This window comes from Lissotriton vulgaris, chromosome 9, assembly GCF_964263255.1.
Source record: "Lissotriton vulgaris chromosome 9, aLisVul1.2, whole genome shotgun sequence".
In the NCBI taxonomy this organism is placed as follows: Eukaryota; Metazoa; Chordata; class Amphibia; order Caudata; family Salamandridae; genus Lissotriton; species Lissotriton vulgaris.
This window is the reverse complement of record NC_141697.1, coordinates 249,283,272-249,306,383: the sequence shown is the minus strand read 5'-3', so window position 1 is coordinate 249,306,383 and position 23,112 is coordinate 249,283,272. Positions and strand designations below refer to the sequence as shown.

The following is a 23,112-nucleotide window of genomic DNA, read 5'->3' as shown; positions in this document are numbered from 1 at the left end:
CCTTAGCATTGACAATCAAGTCCTACTTACATTATTGAATGTCAGAGGATTTTATGCATATCTCCCTGTTTTTCAGCTTTTATCATCTTCCCCTCCATAGAGGTTGACATGAGATTTCTTTCACAGTTTAGACCAGATCTTAATTTTTTTTATAAAGGTGCCTTAGAGCCTTTCCCATGTCACATTTACACTAAGTCATGTACTCCAAATTTTTTTTTTTTTTTATAGAAAGAATGATTATTGGTGCCCTTTTTCGACTGTTTTACTTCTCAACAAATTTAAGACTGAATGCTTAGTGAAGGAGTGTTCATTCCTTGTAGTGGATCTCCATAATGCTTACTTTTTTCTCTCCAATTCTTCTGCATCACTAAAAGTGGTTTCAGTTGGAGACATAATAACTCTTATGAAATGAAAACAACATTTCTAAAGTGCAACAATTATCCGAAGGTATTTAGGCGCTGAGCCAAGCTGAGAAATCTAATGTGTTATGGAAAGGTGATGAGAGGCCATTTATTTAGTGAAAAGCCATGTTTTTAAATTCTTCCTGAATTCCAGTAGATTTGCTTTGTTTTTTACTTCTGTGGGGAGCGAGTTCCGCAGCCTCGTTACCCCCTCCTTCCCCAGTTAACTCCTTTGAATCTGGGTACTACAAGATTTCCACTTGGGGATGAGTGCAGTGAACGTGCTAGAATGTAACGTTGGAAATGTCTTAGATAATCTGGGGCAAGGCCTTGTTGCGCTTTGAAGGCTATGCAGAGCGCTTTAAATTGATTGCATTTACCAATGGGAAGCCAGTGTAGTTGGACCAGAGCTTGAGATGCAGATTTAAGTTTCGGGGTACCTAGTAGTAACCGCGCTGCCGTGTTCTGCAACTTGTGCAGAAAACGTTTTTGAATATTAATAAAAGGAGCATTACAGTAGTCTACTTTAGAGGAAATGAGGGCAGTGACTATCGTTTTTTGCAAGCTTATTGGAAAATAGGGCTAGACTCTTCTGAGGATTTGAAGATGTAGAAACCAGAGGAGGTGGTGTGATTTATCTGTCCTTTGAAGGCCAGCTTGGTGTCAATGATTACTCCCAAATTGGGTTCTCCGTTCTTGCGGCCACCAGTTACGGGACCAAAAAGAGGGGTTATTACCGAACAGTAGAACCTCAGTTTTTGAGGAGTTCAGCTTCAGGCAGTTATTGTGCATCCAATTACCAATATGGATCATGCAATCATTAAACTGAACTTATGTGACTTGTGGATTACTTGTTACAAACACGATCTGCGTATCGTCCGCATACGAGACCAGCGCAAACCATAGGCTTTGATTAATTCTGCAAGTGGGGTGACATATAGATTAAATAGGGTGGGATTTAGGGATGAGCCCTGAGGCACCCTGCACAACAGTGAGAAGGCTAGTGATGTAAATTTCCATAAGGAGACTGTTTAGATTCGATCAATTAAGAAGGAATGGATGAACTTGAGCGCATTTTCTTTGATGCCAATCGATTCAAGTCGGTCAATTAGGAGCGTATAGTTAACTGTGTCAAACGCAGCCAAAAGACCTAATAGGATCAGGGCTGCGTTTCCCCCACAATCTATTGTCTTTCTGACTTCCTCAGTAGCTGTTATCAGTGCCTGCTCTGTTTGCTGTGGTGACTACGTAATCCAAACTGAGTTGAATCAAGGCTCTTATCAAAAGTAGTCAGATCGGGATTAACCTGCTTTTTCAACCAATATGGGCGGAAATAAAAATCGAGTAATGGGCCTATAATTATTTGGGTCGCCAGCATCAAGGTTGTTTTTTTTTTTTTTTTAAGCAACAGAAGGACAACCCCATCTTCCAGTCTTTTGGAAAGTAACCTGCCCCAAACAGATCGTTACAAAATATTTGTAAGATGCGTGGCTATTACCTCAGGAACCAGATGGATTATTCTGGCTGGGCAAGGGGCCTGAGGTGAGCCAGATTTAACTTGATTTAAAAATGTTAACGTCTGGTCTGCTGTCTATGGCCCAAAGTGAGATAGAGTGTTGGTACTGGAGCTGTATGTGCGTCTTGACAGTCTTTTATTTAGGACAGCTGCTTGCTTAGTGTCTAAGGAGTCCTACATTGACTTGACTTTATATTGAAAGTAAAGTGCTAACTTGTAGCAGAATTGTTGCCTGATGTTGGGCTTTTCTGTTTCAGGAAGTTTCGATAATTTCTGAACTGTTGCAAACAATTCCTTTGAGAAGTTTTTTTGCTTCTTCTATTTTGTGGTGAATTAACTCTTTTTCTCAGTTTGAATCCGCTTTTTATAAGTTTGTATATTAGTTTTATAAATCTTTGTCAGCTGTTTTGTAGTCAAGCCTCCATTTACGTTCAGATCTCCTGCATTCTTGTTTTTTGAACCTTGGACACTTGTGGCACTTAGTCCAGATCATGCTCCGGCCAGTGGACCTGTTGCCAGGTGATATAGACTAGGTCCCATGTGACCCCGATTTTCTAATGAGGAATCCTTCATCTGAAATCCTGGTAGTACAGGTGTCAACTTATAAGGTCACTCCTAATTCCTTTGTAACAATCCTCCGGATAGACTTGAAGTTTCCTGATGGTTTGAGTAAGAGAATGTTCTCTCTGGCTAGTTTAGCCTTAAGTTCTTTGAAGGAAGTGTGCCTTCTGGGCATGGACACCTATCACCTATGCTTTATTGGACATGACCAGCAAGAATCTTGCTGACTATTAAGGAAGACCTTAGGGGCTTGCCGGCTTTAATGATAAATAATGGCCAGGACATGTCGAAGGTTATCCTGCGTGCTGGCTTAGACACTACAGACTGTGTTGGCAGCAATTTAGTGCTTAGAAGGCATGCTTGAATGTGACCAGCAAGGTTTTTTAAGTATGTTCAAGTGTCACTTAACGACATACCCTTTGATGACACTAGATTATTTTGGAGAGAAGACTGATTTGGAATTTGAATGATTTTAAGGACAGTTGAGCTACAGCATAATCTGTGAGACTCTTGTCCCTTAGAAAGTAGTTCCAACAACAGTATAGGAGGTTTAGGGGTTAAACCGGGTTGCTAGCCTACGGCCCACGCCAGCCCTGCCAAACTGTGCATCCAAAGCAGGCCCAGTTCTTCCAGGACAAAGGTTATGGTGGTTGCCGAGCACCCGATTGCACTATCCGGGGGTCAAAGTTGCCATTGAGTGTGTGTCTGCTTTGAAAAAAGAGTGGTGCTGTTCGCTCTACCTGCTCATACCGAAGAAAGAATGAGGTCTGAGGCATATTGTACCTCCGCCCTCTGAATGCCTTTCTATAGAAAAAACTATTTAGAATGCTCACAAATTCTCAGATCCTGTCGCAGCTGCCGCGGTTCCTCTGGAAAGACACTATATGAAATTTAGAAGAGTTCTCTTTTTGCAAGACTGTCATTTTTTAAGTCTTATTTTGGACATTTGGAGACTTTTACTTCAATGTCCCTGATTTAATCTCATCCCCGGAATTTGCTTACTATTGGAAGTATTTTAGGGAATAAAGATATAGCTATCTGGATCCTTTGCATGGTATATGGTCCTCCTTTATGTGGTTTATTAGGAGGGTTCCAGTAAGGATAATAATTAATGCTACATTTCCCAGAGTAGTCATGTGATGGTATTTTATATTTCCTTCTAGGGATCATCAAATGTATATATTGTTTTCCCTAACACCAAATTCTTTAGTGGGAAACAGGGTTATTCTTTAGACTTTGTACCAGTAGTACCCTTCATTTATATACTTTTCTTTTGTTTAATCGATACACACAGACACTTCCTTAGTGGCCTGAGAGGGAACCAGAGGAAGTACCTAGGCTAAGGAAGACAATTTCCCCTTCACCCTGAGTACTGATGCAGTCTGAAACTTTTTCCAGATAATCAGGTGTTGTCTGTGTTCATATGGCATTGCAAACTAGGTTCTGGGCTCACAACTTGCTCCTATGCGATTGCACAATCTCAGGAAGAAACGAAGAAACATTTTTGTGCCAATAGCTTTACAGATCCTTTCTGGTCTCAACCCAGGAAACTGGACCGGGCCCTTGGACGTGCATTTTTCATGGACTAGTCCCGCAATCCACGAGACTATATCTGCAACTCACTGTGAGGTTAGAATGCTTCAATTTACCATGCTCCACTTCTGCCTCTGCTTGGCCCCTCCGGTGACGGCGGTGGTCACTGCCAACCTTCGGAGGTTTCAAATACATATACTCCTGTACCTTGATGGCCAACTACTCATGGCGGACTTGCTGCTGTCAGTCGTGCATCACCGTGGGACAACAGTCGACTTCCTGACAGCCTTGGTGTTTTCCCCATGCAGAGGGTTGCTTTCAGTGGAGCGGTCCTATACATGGTGGCTTTCAAGGCCTTAACACTGCTGCACCAAGTCTGGCATGTTAAGGATATGATCTTGATATTTTGAGCCCAGTACTGTGTCTTCGTGAGTAAAGCTCTAAGGCTTCCTGAGTACCTAACAGTGTATCCACCTCCCCCAATATGCCGAATGGCATATTTGGGTCCTGCAGTGGAATATTAAGTTTCAGTTGTCCGAGCATTAGTGCTGCCTCTACAGAGGCTCACTATTTTCTGCGGTGGCAGACAGGTGCCAACCTGACCTGCAGCAGGCCACAAGTCTTTCCCCACCCAGACTTCACTGATGTGACGGATGCTTCGCTGATGGATTGGCAGGGTGACTTGAAGGGGCCTCTGATCTCTTACAGAGAGCCATCTCCATGTCAGTCTTTTGGATCTTCAGACAATCCATCTGTCTTAAAACCTTCCTGCCTTCAGTCAAGGGGAAGGTGGTGCAGGTCCTCACGGACAACATGGATCCTGGATCCAGGGCCTGTGCCTAGAGGCCCTGCTTCTCACCAGCAGAACACTGTCCGGTAACCAACCATCTAGTAGGTCCCTAACTGCCAGGGCAGACGAGGTGAGGAAACATCTGCTGGGGAATCAAAAGCGTCATCTCCACCCCCGGATGGGAGGGGGCATCCTTACTCAATGGGGAGTACCCTGGTTAGATAGGTTAGCCACCCGCGAGTACTGGCAGTGTCAGGACTATTGCACACTTGAGTTTCCTTTACGGATGTCACTGGGCAGCGCATTCCTACTGCGCAACCTATGTGAACATTCCTGAAAAAATCTTCAGATCCTTTATGGTGCCTGGTGATTTTCTTAAAATGAGGAATCTGTTGTTGGATTATGTGCTAGAAAGAGCATTACTGAAGTTAACTAACTTGTTGCTCTCTTAGTGTCTTTGGTTCCTTCGTTGTTAAATAGGCAGTGATTGCCCGATATTTGTCTTCTGTTATAAAAATGGATTAGTGTTTTAGTGTGCTTTTTGTGTTTTTATTAGATGACTCTCCACCTGTCCAAGATCCAAAGGTTGAACCATTTGTTCCTGTTATGAAGAAGCATGACCCTTCAATCTTCCCTATGGAGACAAAACAGCAAGAAACTGGAGTAAGCAAGAAAAAGAATGCTGTGAAGAAACAAAAAATTGAAAATGGTGAATTCTGTTTATTTTTTTAAAGTCTTAAAGGATTGCTATTGATATACATTAATGTTTCAATTTGTTTTTGTGATATGTAGTGCCTCTAGTACCCCCTCTTCTTCCTGATCCCTTCATGCATACATAAGTGAGGGCTCGTTGTTTAGTTGTGGGAATCTTCTTTGATGTTGGTGCTCATGAGGAAAAGCTTAAAGAAAGGTCTTTGGACTGTAAACCACTTGTATTATAGGATAATACTTTGCACAAATATTGTCTTAGCTTGGATTGCAGACTCCTAATGGCACTGGCTGCAACTTGATATCTTTCCCAATGTCAGCAAGTAGTCTTATTATATGACGAAGCTGTAAGTTTGTGGAGATTCAATATCCATTTTGATTCTTTTTTTTTTCTTTAAACTTCATCTGAAAGCTAAAGAGTGCGGCATGCACAACATTGTATTAAGAATGTTGTTTTTTTAAAATATATTTACAAATATTTCTTGAACAAAAAGTAAAGATTAATATATCTAAAGTTAGAAAGACCTGATGATAATGGTTGTGGACTGATGCAATCCTGAAACAAGCTCCATCTTATTATCTGATGTCTTCTTGATGCCACTCTAAACTTCTTATGCTTTGGTCAAAACCATTCAAGAGATGGTACACCTGGTTGATTCATGTGCTTGAATTATTCTCCATCAGAGTGGAAATCCTCCATTGTCTGTGTTCAAACAACAGTGTTCCCAGGCACTCTGGTAACGTTGCTTCAGCCAAGCAATTTGTTCAAACTCTTCACCTCGTGATAAGAACCAAACTCTGTTCAGTTAGGCGAAGAGATTTTGATCATACTCCATTCGGAGGCTTCTAGAGATTAGATTTTGTACGACACGTCAAAGTATGAGGATATCCACAGAGCTTTTCTCTTTACTTCAGATTTGGTGTCTTTTCTTCCAATTACCTTTAACCTAGGGCTTGTTGGCTGTAAATTATCATCCCACCATCAGCTTCACAAAGTAAAGAATAATTTTTATCGCCTTGTTTCTCAGGGGATGAGCATAGCATCAAAGCATATTAAATAGTGGCTGATACACCATCAAAGGTCAAGAACTCCCTCTTTAGGCTTTGTCACTTGTATTGAAATATTTGCCAAAGACCACAAAGATATTGCATCTATTGCCTTTACCCTTTCCTTTCTGTACAAAAACATTTCAGGGAAGACACTGAGATGGAAAAGGTGTTCTCTGTTCATATTCAAAAGTGCCTCTTTGGTTGATGAGTCAGAAGATCCCCTGCCGTGCCTGTTTCAAAGTTAGCAAAGAAAAGAACATTGGAATTTGTGAGCTTCAATGAAAATAGTTTAACCTCTTTCAAAGTAATTCTATGTTCATTATCTTCCAAATCCACTGCTTCTGCAGGTAAAGAACCAACCACCTTTTTCTGGGAACAAATTGCTGGAAAATGAAAAGTTGAAGCCATCTAAAACATGGACGATGGCCCACGGCACCTGCGCAGTAGTCACTTTGTTGATACTGGACATTCAGATTATTGCACCTAGTCTGCTACAGTGGGCAGTGCGACTGTCACTCTAAGACAAACAGTGGCATTATGTACTGCGTTTCCTTAATAAGATAACTGAAAACTCTCAAGCCCTAAAAAGTTTATCTTGAAAGTGGGAATATGGAGTTACTGTAATTGATAACTTGATAGATGAATCTTCCACCACCTTCTGTCAGTTGCTAAAGAAGATGTGACAAGGATTTGTTGATTGTTGCTCAGCACATCCTATCCACCAGAAGTTGTGAATACTGAATTTGCCTTTTCATAGACTGTGTAATTAAAATTGAGGAGATATTACAATATATAAAGGTGGTCAAGACCCACACACCATACTATATGTACAGAGATAGCCACATAGACAAATGGGCAGCTGTCAATCACAATCCTCCATATTTCTTCATCGCAACCTACAACTTCAATTACATAATTTCAGTAAAACAGGCCCCATATGGAAAGGAGAGGCCAGTTGGAACAGAGACATATAGTAGCCTCATCTACTATGTAGCCGAACCAAGCCAGAAGAAACGGACTCTCCCTGGGACCTGACTCTCAATGGGAATCCCTCAGTACTCAGACATGCTGATTGAGGAAATGGGCCCAGAAGCTGCTGATTTCCATACCTTTGCCTGAGCCAGCACCACTAGGAGACTTAATCCTGTAAGTGGCATTGCATTTCAGTGACCATGCCTACTTCAGAAAATGATCTCTGATCGATTAAAAAGTGTTCCAAAATGACCTAAGTTTTGAATCACACTGAAATGGAAAGTTCTAGCATACAAAGGAACATGAGACAAAAAGCTTGTATATCAAGGGACCTCTATTTCATTGGAAATTATGCAGCTCATCAGTGTTAGGCCCAATTTAAAGTGTTCTCAGTTTACATAGCCGCAGTGCCTTGGCTCATCTTAAGCGTAGTTATTTAGCTCTTCTCCGTGAGTTGACTTCAGTGTGCTTAAAAATATGGAATAAAAACTTCAACTTTTTGGGATGCATTTCCTGATAGTGTGGTGGGAGGTGTATGGGTACAGTTTTGAGTATTATATTCTGATAGATGTGTTTGAGGCGTGGGGGTGTTGTGCCTGCTTTCCCGTAAACTTGTTTTATTGATGTTGCTCATGCTAAGCATGAACTGTTTTGTAAAATTTACCTTTGGATTTGTGTATGATTTCTGGCACAGTTACTCCGCCTTGTATGATCATATTTCATCTGCCTTTTAACTGTCTATTTTTAGTGTTTTATGTGGGAATTCTGGCTATATCATAAGTTAGCCTTCTTGGCGATACATGCTGGTGGTGTTTTTTGTTTCACACAATGTTTAAAACATTTTTGGTACAGAGTTGATTTATATGGTGCCTAAGTGGATGACTGCTTTAACCCCCATCAGGCACCCTACACACCCTGGTTTTTCCCAAGGTGATACATTCTCTAAACTTTCTAGGGGCACAGAGGTCTGTTTTCCAGAACCTCTAGCACGGAGGACTCAGTCAGTGCGCCTCCTTGAATGAGAAAACCATTTGTACTGCAACAATAGCACAACCCACTGATCTATATAAGATGGACATGCGTTTTAGGTAACAGTCAATATATGGGACATTATAGGTATAATTAGTGGCACTCTGAAATCTTCTTTCATTACGGAATAACACACTCAAGAACATGCAGGATACCTTAAAAAATTTATTTTACATCAAAAATCTAGTCTAGTGAACACTATATGAAATGCAACCGCAAATGAGACAAAATAGCAGCAGCAACGCTCTCAAATTGTGAATATAAGGCACAACATTATGATTGTGGTTATAAATGTATAGCAATCTGAAAGGCCAAGATAGCATACGCCTTTCTATGAGCTCCCACCTGGCTCCGATTTACCCTTACTAACTTTGTGCTGGCGTGCCCAGCTGGATGCCCCAACACAACCCACACTCCTGGTGGACCGCATGCCACTGTAGTCAAGTTAGCCTAGCTGATATGGGGTGATACCCAGAAACCAGTCCCAGGATTCTTATTTCTGGTCCAGGGAGGAGCTGGCTTTACAGTTCGGGCTGGACTGTTCCCATGAGGAGCAGGGTCAAGACTGATTTGCATATGGCTGGTTCTAAACTGGGGTGGCATAGTGAGCAAAAGAACAATGGATTTAACCCAGATCTCTTGACTTGGGGTGAGTGTTTTATTTTTTCTGCATTCCGTCCATCACCTGTTTACCCCCAGTCCTTACACAAGTACAGATTCTTATAGAATACATTCTTACTGAAAAAACAAGGGCCAACCTGTTATGCATAGAGGTCTGCTAAATATTGACATACCAGTATCATTTATATGCAAATTCGCTCACTCTTTCACCTCTGAATACATTTTGATGTTCCAAACTTCACCTCTTTAGGGTTTGCAGAAATTAATCTCTCAATTCTTCTAGTTGCAGGTTTGGTCGATGAACCTCTTATTCATGCAACAACTTATATCCCATTGATGGATAAAACGGAGGTGAATCCTGCAATGGAGAAGAAGGAGGTGACTGAGCTGGAAAGAGGGGATATTTCTGAAAACATCCATAAAAGCAGTGGAAAGAAACAAAAAAATGAAACTGAGATTGCTAATGGAAAACATGGCGGAAGCAAGAAAAAATATGGTGAACATGAACAACAGCAGATCCTTTTTTATTGTGTCCGTTATGATTCTGTTTTCAGTGAACCCTATTTAGATCTTATTTGGAGTCTTCAAATACTCTTAAATTAAGATTCTTAATGGTACATCGGAAATAGGTGTTATATTGCCTTTTTTCTTATATGAACGTGTTGTGTGTCTGCCATGTAATTATGGTTTCTCAAAGGAATATTTTCCAAACAGTTAGTTCACTTTTAAACATTTTTCTTTTTTGAAGTTTTCTCAAACAATGTTTTTTTCCACAGCGTCTTTTGTATGTTTTGGTTCTCTCATGAGGAAATCTTCAGATAATGCTGTTTAATTGTCGTTACTCTTTCACTCTAGAAAATGCTGAAGTAAAATTTAAGGACTTTTTACTGAGCATGAAGAGCATGGTATTTACAGACGACGAGGCCCATAGTATCCTAGATCTACTCAAAGACAAATCCAGTATTGTGCATGATACCTTACAGAAGGTAAGTAGGTGTTTTTTTACTTTTCTTTATCCACTTTGGAAGATAAAACATAGAAAATCAAATACACTTTGTTTTTTGTCCTATTTCATTTCCCAAATGGTTTCCACCTTTTTAAATCCAGTGATTGTATTGTACTTTATAGCTAAGATCTGAAAATGTCAGTCATTTAAAAATAAGATAAGAATGTTTTATTCGGTGCCTCGAAAGATCTTTGTGCTGCCTAAAACGGTCTCCAAGCATGGGTATGCATTGAATAGTGATTAGAAACTGAGAAATTAGGCTTGTGAATGAATTGGCCTTCCTCTAAATGCTTTCCTCACTGATGGAGCAATAGTGCTTGTGAGCAGCAAACTTTGTGTGTCTATAAACCTAGAAATTTGGGGGAGGAGCTGTAGATGCAAGAACGGACCCAGAGAGCAAAGAAAGTAGTAGTAAAAGAGGGTATAAAAATGTGAGGAAGAGCCAATCTGAGAGGTCAGAAAAGCAAGAGACTGACCACCCCTCCCTTTCTTGTTACGCACTAGTAATTGCTACATTAAGGTGTGTGCAATAGGCTAAAGATGATAACAGAGAGGTAGAGTTAGGCCTTATAAGCAACCACTCTTCATTGCCATATGTAGTTAAACAGTAGGGGGCACAGATGTCCGGGTAAAAGGAGCTCCGCTTCGGCTGTCCTAGGGTGGCCTACAGTAGCATTCCAGCACTGAAGCCCTCACTGTACGTTGCATATATAACTTATTTGTTTTGAGCTCTCTGCTGTTTTCATGTTGTGGTTGAGCAAGTGCATATAATGAATATTACTCAGTATTTAATAGCAGCCGTTTTGTATCAGTTGTTTTGTTTTCATCATTTTTTAACTCTTTCATCCAGGATTTACAAAATTTTCAAATGTTCAGCAATATTATTATGCAAAGTGAGAACCAACAAACCATTGTTATAAAGTTTTATCAAGTTTAGATACTCATTTGGACGGTCTATAGAACATTGCCGTTTTCAAAGTCCTTCATGTTATTCTGAGATAAATAATCTCCCTTTTGTGTACGTACTCATTAATTACCTTATTTAATTTTTTATTCTTTTGTAAAGCATATTTTCTAGTTCTGAAGTGATGTCATCAGATACCTCCTGGTGCACTTATGAGCAGTTAATTGAGGGTGTTATGTTGTGTTACTGTTAAGACCACAATGAATAAAAATGTAATCCCACTGAACCTTTATTTCTTCAATATTGGCTTAAAGAACCTCTATGGGCTGACCATAAAATGATCTTATACATTCAAATTATACTCATTACATTTGCATTCATCTGTTTCTTTATTTAGTTTTTGCAAACATTTTTAACATCTATATTATGAAAATCCATTTTCTACACAAATAAAATTCTGCTACCATGTTTGTTTTTACTTTGTTTATATAATATCCTTGTTATAAACACATTCTTTTTATATCAAACTTGAGTCTTTAAAACTTCATGTACAACTGTACAAAAGAAAATCTTTGTATCATAACCTGACCCCCAAACAACACTGCCCACTCTCTCCCTGCACACTGAAGCATACATTCACACACATATGCCTTTCATACCTATCGCAACCACGTATTACATACATTAATTGACACAATGGGCGATAGCTTCAGTTTCAGCCATTGTGTTGTGGGTTGGGATCTTGGGACATCAAGTCAACGTACGTTTCGGTGGAACATATAATTTTAATCCAACCTCTTCTTCAGGCCTACCTATAATTGCAATTCAAGGACTGTGGATCTGTTAGTGGAATCTGCAATATGACATATAAAAATGTAATTAGCACGTCCAATGGGCGAATAGGCTTACGCAGCACACCCAGCTTTGCATGGCACCTTGTAAAGAGAGGTGGCGGTTTTCGATACTGGGATCTTAATGGCATCATGCAACTAGGAGATGTATGGTCAGGGACACACATCCGATCCTTCCAAGATCTTTAGCAGACATATTACCTTACCCATACTCAGTTTTATAAATATTTCCGATTCAGTCATTCTTTTCACACTCACTCCTTGCCAACCGACACTCTCCCAGAATTCACTCCTATAGAATCTAAGTCACTCATAGGAAATATGGGCCAAGGTGATCTCCCAGTTCTACAGCACGCTCATTATTAATTTCCCGCCTCATTGGGTCACCTTCGAACCCGCTGGGAGAGCTGGATGGGCACTGTGGAAGATAAGGACTGGCGGGATGCCCTGATGGGTCCCAGTTAACGTACTACCTCTTTCCGATTAAGACTTATCCAAATCTATTACCTCTACTCAGTGTATCTCTCCCCAGCCCGCCTATATCATGCAAGCCTGCATCCCACCACAGCATGTCCTCACTGTGGCGTTCATCCAGCCAATTTTTTTCATATGGTATGGACTTGTGCAGTGATGCACCATTATTAGACGAGGGCGACCCGAGACCTGTCCGATGTTCTTGAATGGGAAGTTCCCCTTTCCCCCTTACTGGTTCTCCTGGGGTGTTTGAAGGATCTGGAGGGACAAGGGCAGGGAAGGCATTCCTGAGCGCAACTCTCCTGGTGGCAAAATGAGACATCGCTTTGTGATGTATGTCCCCCAGTTCCCCTACATTGGCGGGATGGAGAATGGGTGTGGATTGGTGTACGCAACAGGAGCGTGTGGGTTTTTAAGCCCTGTAGGGGCCTTGAGAAGCATTAACAGGTGTGGGGCAAATGATTGGGATCAGCTTACGTAACTTGTCATGGACTTGTATTTGTGGACGTTCTTTCTGTGTATTGTGCTATATTGCCTAAGTGTTCTTACTTTGCATGGACTAAGTACTCCATCCTGTACTATACGGTACGAGTGCCATGTGTATATGTTTACCATCTTTGGTGGCATAAAATTCCATAAAGTTTGTTTATAAAAAAAAAACGTATTTGGTCAGCCAAAGTATAATTGATCTAAAAGAAGAACTCCTAGGTTAGACCTGCACAGGATAGAAACTCCACCTATAGATGAAAAATAGCTGAGGAATGAAAGAAAACACTTGTAGTGAAGTACCTTATAATTCATCCACAGGGAAACTCAAATCTCCTTAGTTCTTGCTGCCAGTGACTTGCTAATTATGAATAATCTGCAGGAAATTAACACTTACAAAGAACCTGTATGTGTTGCATGCCTTGGCAGGATTCATAGTTCAGTGGTTATAATCGATTGCTTCCAAATACCTCTTGGTTCTTGAGCAGTATACATCTCATCTGAAATGTAATCCAGATGTAAACTTGATGTTTTGTGGAAAGAGTTAGAAATGCAAATAACAAATAAAATGGTAAAATACCAAGTACTTACTAGCTCAAGGAATAACTTGAAATTGAATCCATATGCTCTTTGTGCATATGGATTCCATTTGAAGTTCTTCCTCCACAGGTCCACTGGGATTCAGCATTTATTCCTTGTGGTTTGTTCTCCCCTTTCGTCCTAGACCTATAATATGATATCTAGAGGGTACCTTTCCTATTAAAGTGAGTGTTACTGTTGGGATCCATTACCTTTAAAAGTTTGCAGTAATAGCCCCCTCCAGGCACAACCCATGACATCGCATATAATGCCACTGGTAACTTCACAGATAACATACATAATTGGTAACATCACATCACTATTGATATCATTATATCGCTGAAGCTGCCCATGAGTCCATTAGGTTCCCTTTTTTGGCCTTGCGTGTTTTTCCACACCTCATTAATGCGGTCCCGAGCTCTTTCTTGGTATCTCACTGACACAATTCTCAGCTTTCAACAATGGCTAGATCAAATGTCCCCTCCAAAGAAATTTGGGGTTCAAGCCTTGTGGGTAGCTCTACAAGAACATATCCTTTTACAGATCCCCACAATGACTTTAAGGGATGTGTGAGTTTGGGACACAATACCACAGCCTGTAACTGTTCCATGCACCCAAATGCAATGAGGGAGCTGGAGGTCAAGTTATTTTTGGCTGAGGCCTCTAGGGAGACCTCTCCCTGTTGAGCCCCCTTCTCCCCAAAGTGGGGTTGATCTACAAAAGGTCAGTTACCTTACAGGGAACCTTCTCTGTAGGGATTGTCCCACAAAAAACTCAAAAAGTGCCAGAGGAATGAAAAATCTTTCCAAGAGAAGTATTTTTCCAGGAACATTAACTGGCCTCTTTCCAACTTCGGGTGAATCCATAGCACCTAAGAAGCTAAGGGAAAAGGTCACTGGTCCTTCTGCCGACCCTGTGGAAGGCGAGGCCTTCCAGGTAACTATGCTGGATCTTTTCAGCCTAGCTGCAACCTACAAAGGCTTCTTCCCAAGTGGGAGTGCATTCCTGCGGGTTTGACGACTCTGGTCGCTTTAAGCCTACCGCTGCTCCTACAAAGGCTTTGGCACCGGCACCTAAGGTAAGTTGGAGCTGACAAACGCACTATCCTCTATTTGCTCTAAGCCTACTGAAGTTGTTGGTGACGCTTCCCAAGGAGCCAGCTTAGGGTCCAGTTGTAGAGTTGAAAGTCAAAAGTTTCATACATCTATCAAAGAAAAACATAATGGCTAACTTCAGTGATGCACTGCTATGTGAACTTCTTCCCATCTGTCAAAAGTTCACCTATTCAGAGGAGGTTTTTTCCTGTTCAGATGCCTTCAATGTGGAAGATAAGGGCTACACATGCACGGCGGATGATGAATCAGAAGCTGTTAACCACCTGCCTTCATATAATATTGAATTCAGCCTTCATTTGGGTTTACAAAATGCTATAAACCCAGATGCTTCTCCAGAAGGGGAATTTCCTATCCCAATGCCCTGCTTTAGGATAGGTTTCAGCCCTCACAATTTAAGTTTCAACAGTTATTCAAAGGCGACGGAGATCTTTGCACTGGCTTTTCCTACTGCGCAAGTGAAGTTGGACTTTATGATGGATATTATGCAATCCTCCAGTTTCTGAAAAGCCCTTGCTTTATTTTACCAAGACTCCACTAGATACTATAATTACTGCATGGGAAAAAAACTTTTCAGGCCCAGCAACCTCTAGGCATATCGCTAGACACCATAGGCAGATCCTGGATTACCCACTGTTTCTATCTTTCCATCCATCACTTGAGAGTCTGACATTGTCCTCTAAGAAGAACCATCTAGATCCCCTCTTCATACCACCATCTTTTGTTGAAGGGAGGGTTTCCCATTTCGCAGCTAATTGGGAGGCTACAACCAGCATCCACTCGGTTATACAGCCGATTAAATAAATAAATAAATGTAAATCCAGTATTTGTAAAGTGCAAACAGCTACCCGAAGGCATCCCGGCGCTGGGGGCCGTCAGGACGATTAAGCAAGCTATTGCCCAGAGTCGCATGGTGCTCGGCTGACCTGTTGCAGGTGCCGGGGATCGAAGCGTGTGCCACAGATTCCAGCGTCAGTCGCCCTGGCCACAGCGCCACACCTCTTCCCTTGATTCAGGGGGTCTATGACATTTCCTTCCCATCTTCCTGATTCAGAGCGTGCGTACTGTCTCTGGCCTTGATAGTGGAGACAGAGGTCCTTGACTCACTACGAAAAGGATCATAAAAGTGATACTTCCAAAAGAGCAGCACAAGATTTTAATCCCTTTACTTCGAGGCCCCTAGGAAGCAAAGAGACCTAACATCTGTTCTGAATCTATGCCATCTAAAGCTGTTCGACCGGCAAGACCAGTTGAAAATGCTGCCATAAACCCACATACTATTAACACTGAACTCTGGAAAATAAACCGTTTTCCCTGGATCTCCAGCATGCCTATATTCTTACACTAATGCTCTCCGCCCCGCTACACTACTTGAGGTTTACAGTTGGATCCAATCATCTTCAGTTTGTCGTTCTTATTCGAACTGATAGTGGCCCCATGCATCTTTACGAAAGTGCTGGTGGCCATAGCAGCTTTGCTACGAAGATCAGTCCCTGTATTTCTGTATTTGAATGACTGGCTGGTGAAAATGGAGTCCATAATGCTGGACCAAGAGCATTTACGGCATATGATGCATTGTATTGTATTGGATATAGTTCTTGTATAGCGCAACTACCACCCTATGGGTATCCTGGCGCTTTTTGAGAGAACCTAATCAGATAGCCGGCCGATGGCAGGGCTGAATAGTGGGTACTGAAATCTCAGATTTTGGCAAATAGCCAGGTCTTTAGGCTCCTTCTAAAACCTATCAGGGAGTCGGCTTGCCTGATGTTCTGGGACAGCTCATTCCACAGCCGGGACGCCACTGTGCAAAAAGCCCTACCTCCCATCCTGGCTCTCTTGAATCTGGTAATTGTTGCTAGACTCAGACTAGAGGAACGAAGAGGCCTAGTGGGCTTGTACCATGTAAATTTCTCCTGCATTGGTAGGGGACCCGTACTGTGCAGTGCTCTATAGACCATACACAGTGATTTAAATGTGACTCTGTCCCTCACGGGCAGCCAATGGAGGTCTCTCAGAGCCATTGTGGTAGAGGAGCTACGTGGTCTATTAAGTGCCAGCTTGGCCGCTAAGGTCTGGACTCTCTGCAGTCCCTGCAAGATATGAGGAGGCACCTAAATATAGGGAATTGTAGTAATCCAGTCTGCATAAGATTATACTCCTTACCACCAGGGGTCTGGTCTCGACGGGGAGAAGATGGAGAATCTATCTAACTGCTTTTAGCAGACCAAAGCAGACGCTGATAGTTTTGTTAGTTGGCGATACCATTTGAAGATCTTCATCAAACAGTACTCCCAGGTTACGCACGGTCTTAACTGGGACACATAAATAAGCCCCCGGGGAGAGCCTAAGCTGACACTGTGGCTGCTGATTCAATTTCGCAGTCGAGCAGTAGACTATCTCCGTTTTCCCCTCGTTAAATTGTAAGGAATTTGCATTGAGCAAACCAGAAACCCAACATATGCATTCCTGGAATGTGTCCATAGACACTGCATGTTTCCCTTCAAGGGAAAACACCAATTGGGTGTCGTCAGCGTAATTGATCAGGTCGATTCCATAAGATTTTATAATGGGGATCAAAGGCCGCAAATATATGTTAAAAAGGATAGGGCTGATCGCCGAGCCCTGTGGCACTCCATGGTGAACCAGGGAATCTGAAAGAGACACGTTAGTGATAGATTCCTTACCTTAGAATATCCCCAGGCGTCAGACTGGATCCGGAAATTTTTGCGTAGCAGTACCCTTGCGCGTCGGTAGGCGTCGTCAGCGGCTCCGCGTCCGTCGGCGCCGTGATGATGTCGTCGGAGTACTTAGATGCCGCCTCCGCGTGCTGACGTCAGTTCTTTTTTCCACGCCAGCAGCGCAGATCTTGAAAAAGCAGTACTTTAGTCACTTTTTGACTAGTCTTTTTTGATCCCTTTTGATCATCTTTTCTTGAGTCTTGCGACTCCAGACGGTGCCTAGGGATGCCTGGTTTCAAGCAGTGTGAGGATTGCGACCGTCTGATGTCGGTCACGGACCCTCACTGTCTGGGTCTCCACTGTCTCAGCGTCGACCACAACGACAAGGCCTGCTCCGACTTCCGGACCCTGACTTCGAAAGCTAGGCGGGAGCGGTCCCGCAAGCGGCTCGAACTCCGGCAGTCTGCCCCGTGCCGCGAGAGGTCCGGGTCCCACAGGAGGTCGAAGGACAGGTCGCGGGGTCGGAGCCATCACAGTTCTGAGAGTCGGCATCACTCCTCTGGGTCGAAGTCGTCATCAGGTAAGCACAAGAAGTCGAAGAGACGTCATCGCTCTCTTCTGACTCCCCCGACGCTCGCGCGACGCAGCCTGTGGTTCGGGTGACACCGCCCACGCGGCTCCGTCAGTCGCGGGCGTCGCGGCCTGCTCCACACCCTCCGGTCCCTGGGCAAGACGTGACGCCGGGGGAGATTGAGCGCTTCCTCATGGCCATGAGGAACCTCTCTTCCCCGACTGGTTCGGCGGTGCCTTCGGGCCCAGCGGACCCGTCTGGGGCCACTAGTGGGTCGGGGGCTTCGGCCCCGATGCAGTCGGGTGCTTCGGCCCAGACGCCGCCGGCGCCTTCGGGCCCGGCGCCGCTGGGCCCCTCTGGATCCGCTTCAGGATCCGAGTCGTCGCCGGTTGACCTAACGACCTCACCGCCGCCGGTCCCTCAGGTGTCACCTCTGGCGCCGTCCTCGAGCGGCGCCGTCCCCGATGCCTCCCTCGCTCCGGCGTCGGAACGGCGCCGCTTTCGACGCCGTTTGGGGAGTTTACCTTCTATGAACCGGCCTCATTGTTTGACAACCCTGACTAACAGGGGTTGGGTGAAGAGGAGTATTGGGAGGGGTCTGAGGACCCTCTGACCCGAGAGTGTCAGTCTCAAGTGGACTGGACAGGTGGACTTGGGGATGCCAGTGGTCTGGACACATCACCAGACACTGGCTTTGTCTCACCTCCTACCGTGGCTACGGAGGAGGGGGCGACCTACAGTGTGGTGTTGATGAGGGCAGCCAAGGCCTTGGGCCTTGAGTTCCCCGTCGCGGCCGTGAAGACTAACCTCCTCACTGAGGTCCTTAAACCGCAGGCAAGCTCGGCCGAGCCTCTGCTGCCCTTTAATGAGGCCTTGACCGTTCTTGGTCCAGGCCAGCTACGGGTTCGCCCATAGATAGGAACGTGGCCAGATGCCACCGCCCAGCCCCGGGCGACCCATGTTTCCGGTCCACCCACCCCACCCCCGAGAGCCTGGTCATCCAGGCATCAAATTCCCAGACTGCATTCCCGTCTGTTCCGTCGGACAGGGAATCCAAGAGGTATGATCAGTACGGCAAAAAGGTATTCTCCTCCCTTAGTCTGGGACTGCGGTCTTCCAACACTGCATGCCTCTTGGGCCGCTACACCCACTCTCTGTGGGATACGGTCGCGGAATTGCTGCCAGAGTGTCCGTTGGAGGTACGGGCCAAACTCGGCCAAGCCCTTGTGGAAGGCCGGGATGCAGCAAAATATTCTATCCGGTGTGGGCTGGATACCACCGACACACTAGGTAGAGCGATGGCAACGACTGTGGCGATTCGTTGCCACGCCTGGTTGAGGTCCGCCAACTTTTCGGCCGATGTCCAGAACACACTGATGGACATGCCGTTTGATGGCAGTCGTCTTTTTGGCGTCAAGGCAGACCATGCGCTTGAGCTCTTTAAGGACTCCCGGGCTACGGCCAAGTCCTTGGGCCTCTCTGCTCCGTGCCAGTAAACGGGTGCCTTTCGCTCCTTTTGTGGCCAAGGAAGGAGCCCCCCACACGTGCTGCCAGCCACGCACCGCAGACTAATATACAGCGCGGTGGTGGCCGTGGAAATCGCCGTGGAGGCGGTCGGGGACAACGGCGAGGCCAGTCCACACCCTCCCCTGCTGCATCCGCCTCAAAACCCTCCTAGTCTGTGCTTTTCGGCCCATGTGACGCCAGTGGGGGGCAGGGTTCGCCATCACCACTCCCACTGGCGCACTGTCACGTCGGACAGGTGGGTGCTGCAAATCGTCCGAAGGGGCTACTCCCTCCCCTTCGAACCGACCCCCTCAAGCCATACCACCGCAACACCACCGCATATCGGAGGATCATTTGCGACTTCTGCAGGAGGAAGTTACGGCCATCTTGGCCAAGGGGGCCATCGAGCGCGTTCCTGGGTCAGAAGTAGGATGTGGTTGCTACTCCCACTACTTTCTGGTACCCAAGAAGGGTAAAGGGGGCCTACGTCCTATCTTGGACCTACGGAACGTCAACGGCTTCCTCCGAAAGGAGAAGTTCAAAATGCTGACTCTGGCTCAGGTCTTAGCTGCCCTGGACCCAGGGGACTGGATGGTAGTGTTGGACTTGCAGGACGCTTATTTCCACATCCCCGTCCTGCCGGCCCACCAGCGCTACCTGCGGTTCACGGTAGGCCACAAGCACTTTCAGTTAACTGTGCCCCCCTTCGGCCTTACCAGCGCCCCACGGGTGTTCACGAAGGTGATGGCGGTGGTCGCAGCTCATCTGCGCAGGTTAGGGGTTTCAGTCTTCCCCTACCTCGACGACAGGTTGTTGAAGGCGGGCTCGCCCCAGACAGTCGTCAGCCACCTCCAGATAACGGCAGACCTCTTGCACCAGCTGGGGTTCTCCATCAATGTGCCGAAGTCACACCTGTGTCCCTCTCAGAAGCCCCTTTTCATCGGCGCGGTTCTCGACTCGGCGCAGTTTCGGGTTTACCCACCCGAACAGTGGGTTCGGGATATACAGGCTCTGATTCCAATCTTTCAGCCTTTATCCCGAGTCTCGGTCAGGTTGACGCTGCGGCTTCTGGGGCTGATGGCTTCCTGCATCCTTCTGGTGCATCACGCCCATTGGCAGATGCGTGCTCTGCAGTGGGACCTGAAGTTTCAGTGGGCCCAGCATCAGGGCAACCTGTCCAACCATGTCCTGATCTCGGAGGGCACTGCGAGACCGCTGCAGTGGTGGCTCACGGACCGCGATTGGGTCAGCGGCAGATCCCTCTCCCTTCCCCACCCGGAGCACGTAGTTGTGACGGATGCATCCCTCCAGGGCTGGGTAGGCCACATGGGAGAGGTGGAGATCAGAGGCCTCTGGTCTCCGGCGGAGTCCCGGCTCCATATCAACCTTTTGGAGCTGCGGGCGATTTGTCTAGCACTGAAGGCATTCCTCCCCTCTGTCCGGGGTAGTGTAGTGCAGGTGTTCACGGACAACACCACCGCCATGTGGTACTGCAACAAACAGGGCGGGGTGGGGTCGTGGACCCTCTGCCAGTAGGCTCTGTGCCTTTGGCAGTGGCTGGAACATCAGGGTGTGACCCTGTTGGTTCAATACCTGGCATGTTCTCTGAACACCAGGGCGGACGAACTCAGCCGCCGGTGCATGATGGATCACGAATGGCGTCTGAACTCGGACGTGGCGCAAGGCCTCTTTCAGCAGTGGGGAGAGCCTTGGTTAGATCTATTCACCACCGAAGAGAACGCGCAATTTCATCAGTTCTGCACGTTGGAATTTTCAAGGTGGCACTCGCTCGGAGACGCTTTTCGTCGCGAGTGGAGTTGCGGTCTGTTGTACACCTTTCCGCCTATGCCACTTCTGCCCAGAGTGCTGAAGAAGATCAAGCGCGACCGGGCACAAGTCATCCTTGTGGCTCTGGACTGGGCACGAAGATACTGGTATCCCGAGCTACTCAGTATGTCAGTCGATCCCCCGGTTCGTCTGCCTCTTCAGGAGGACCTTCTGTCGCAGCAGCAGGGGACGGTCCTCGACCCGAACCTGTCCAGTCTCCACCTCCATGCTTGGAGGTTGAGCGGCGACAGTTGAGGCCATTTGATTTGCCTCCTGAATTCTGTAACATCATTCTGGCAGCCAGGCGTCCCTCCACAAAGTCGGTATATGCCTGCAGGTGGAACAGATTTGTGGCATGGTGCACAGCAAAGGCTGTGGATCCTCTCTCTGCCCCTCTTTCTGAGGTTCTTCTCTTCCTCCTTTCTCTTGCCCTGCAGGGCTCTGCTCTAGGCACTATCAAGGGCTACCTTTCTGCCCTTTCAGCCTTTCTAAGGCTGCCTGAGCAACCTTCTTTGTTCAAGTCCCCTGTTAATCGATTCCTGAAAGGCATCACACACACGTTTCCACCTGTCCCCTTCGTGATGCCTCAGTGGGACTTGAACCTGGTTCTTACTTTTCTGATGTGCGCTCCCTTTGAGCCACTTCACAACTATCCTATCCGCCTTCTTACTCTGAAGACTGCTTTCCTGGTTGCCATCATCTCTGCCAGGATAGTGAGTGAGCTCCAGGCTCTATCCTCTAAACCTCCTTTCCTTTCGGTCCATCCGGACAAGGTTGTGTTGCGGACAAGGTCCTCTTTCCTGCCCAAGGTAGTCACAGCCTTCCACATCGGGCAGTCCATCACCTTGCCCACCTTCTTTCCGCCTCCGCATCCCTCGAAAGAGGAAGAGAGGCTCAACCGTCTGTATCCAAAACGTGCGCTCTCTTACTATCTGGATCGCACACGCCAGTTTCGGGTGGATGACCAACTCTTTGTTGGTTACGTGGGCGCTAAGAATGGAAAGGCGGTGCACAAGCGGACCATCTCGCGGTGGATCATCTTGTGTATCCAGGCGTGTTAATCCTTGGCTAAGAAGGAACCCCCTGTTGGGCTGAGGGCTCATTCCACTCGGGCCACGGCGACTACCACTGCCTTGGGCCGAGGAGTGCCCCTGCAGGACATTTGCCAGGCAGCTACATGGGCCTTGCTGCACATGTTTGCAAGACTCTATTGCCTGGACAGCCAAGTCCGGAGGAATGGCTTTTTTGGCCTTTCCGTCCTCCAGGACTTTCTGGTGTGATTATTGGTTCGCAGACCCACCACCGGGTTTGGTATTGCTGGGGTATCTATTCTAAGGTAAGGAATCTATCACTAACGTGTCTTTCAGATGCACAAGTTACTACTTGACTAAGAGACATTAGTTAGTGATAGATTCCTTACCGACCCACCCATCCTCACCGTTCTGCGAACTGATATCTAGGGTTAAAGTCCTCCCCTTTCAGGGCCCTAGTTTCAATGGCACCAGTGTTGGTTTGTAGCATAGCTCTGCGTTTCTGGCGCGGTAAAGCTGTGTCTAAGAACTGACGTCAGCACGCAAAGGCGACGTCTAAGTACTCCGACGTCATCACGGCGCCGACGACTGACGCGGAGCCGCAGACGACACCTACCGACGTGCAAGGGTACTGCTACGCAAAAATTTCCGGATCCAGTCTGACACCTGGGGATATTCTAAGGTAAGGAATCTATCACTAACAAATGTCTCTTACAGATATATTGTTACACAAGTAGTAACTTGTGCTTTAGGAGAAGCATACGGAGTCATGGTCACCACCGGTTGTCTGTCTACCTGTCCGGTATGATTGTAGCCATGTCAGAGCTTTGCCCTTCACCCCCAGTTTCTCCAGTCTGCCTAGCAGGACTGCGTGGCTTACCGTGTCGAATGCGGCCGACATAT

General features: G+C 45.7%; 1 protein-coding gene across 16 annotated transcripts in view; it reads left to right on the top strand.

Moving 5' to 3' along the window:
* The window catches only part of KTN1 (kinectin 1), a 467,921-nt gene that overhangs the window by 82,233 nt on the left and 362,576 nt on the right, over nt 1–23,112 (top strand). For 8 of the 16 annotated variants that reach the window (XM_086937462.1, XM_086937458.1, XM_086937457.1 and 5 more), the window contains exons 3-5: nt 5,358–5,510; nt 9,471–9,677; nt 10,037–10,167. In XM_086937462.1, coding sequence (XP_086793588.1) covers nt 5,358–5,510; nt 9,471–9,677; nt 10,037–10,167 — 491 coding nt within the window. Of the gene's footprint in view, nt 1–5,357; nt 5,511–9,464; nt 9,678–10,036; nt 10,168–23,112 lie in introns of all 16 variants that reach the window. The other 8 variants (XM_086937460.1, XM_086937453.1, XM_086937452.1 and 5 more) reach the window with 1 other exon arrangement.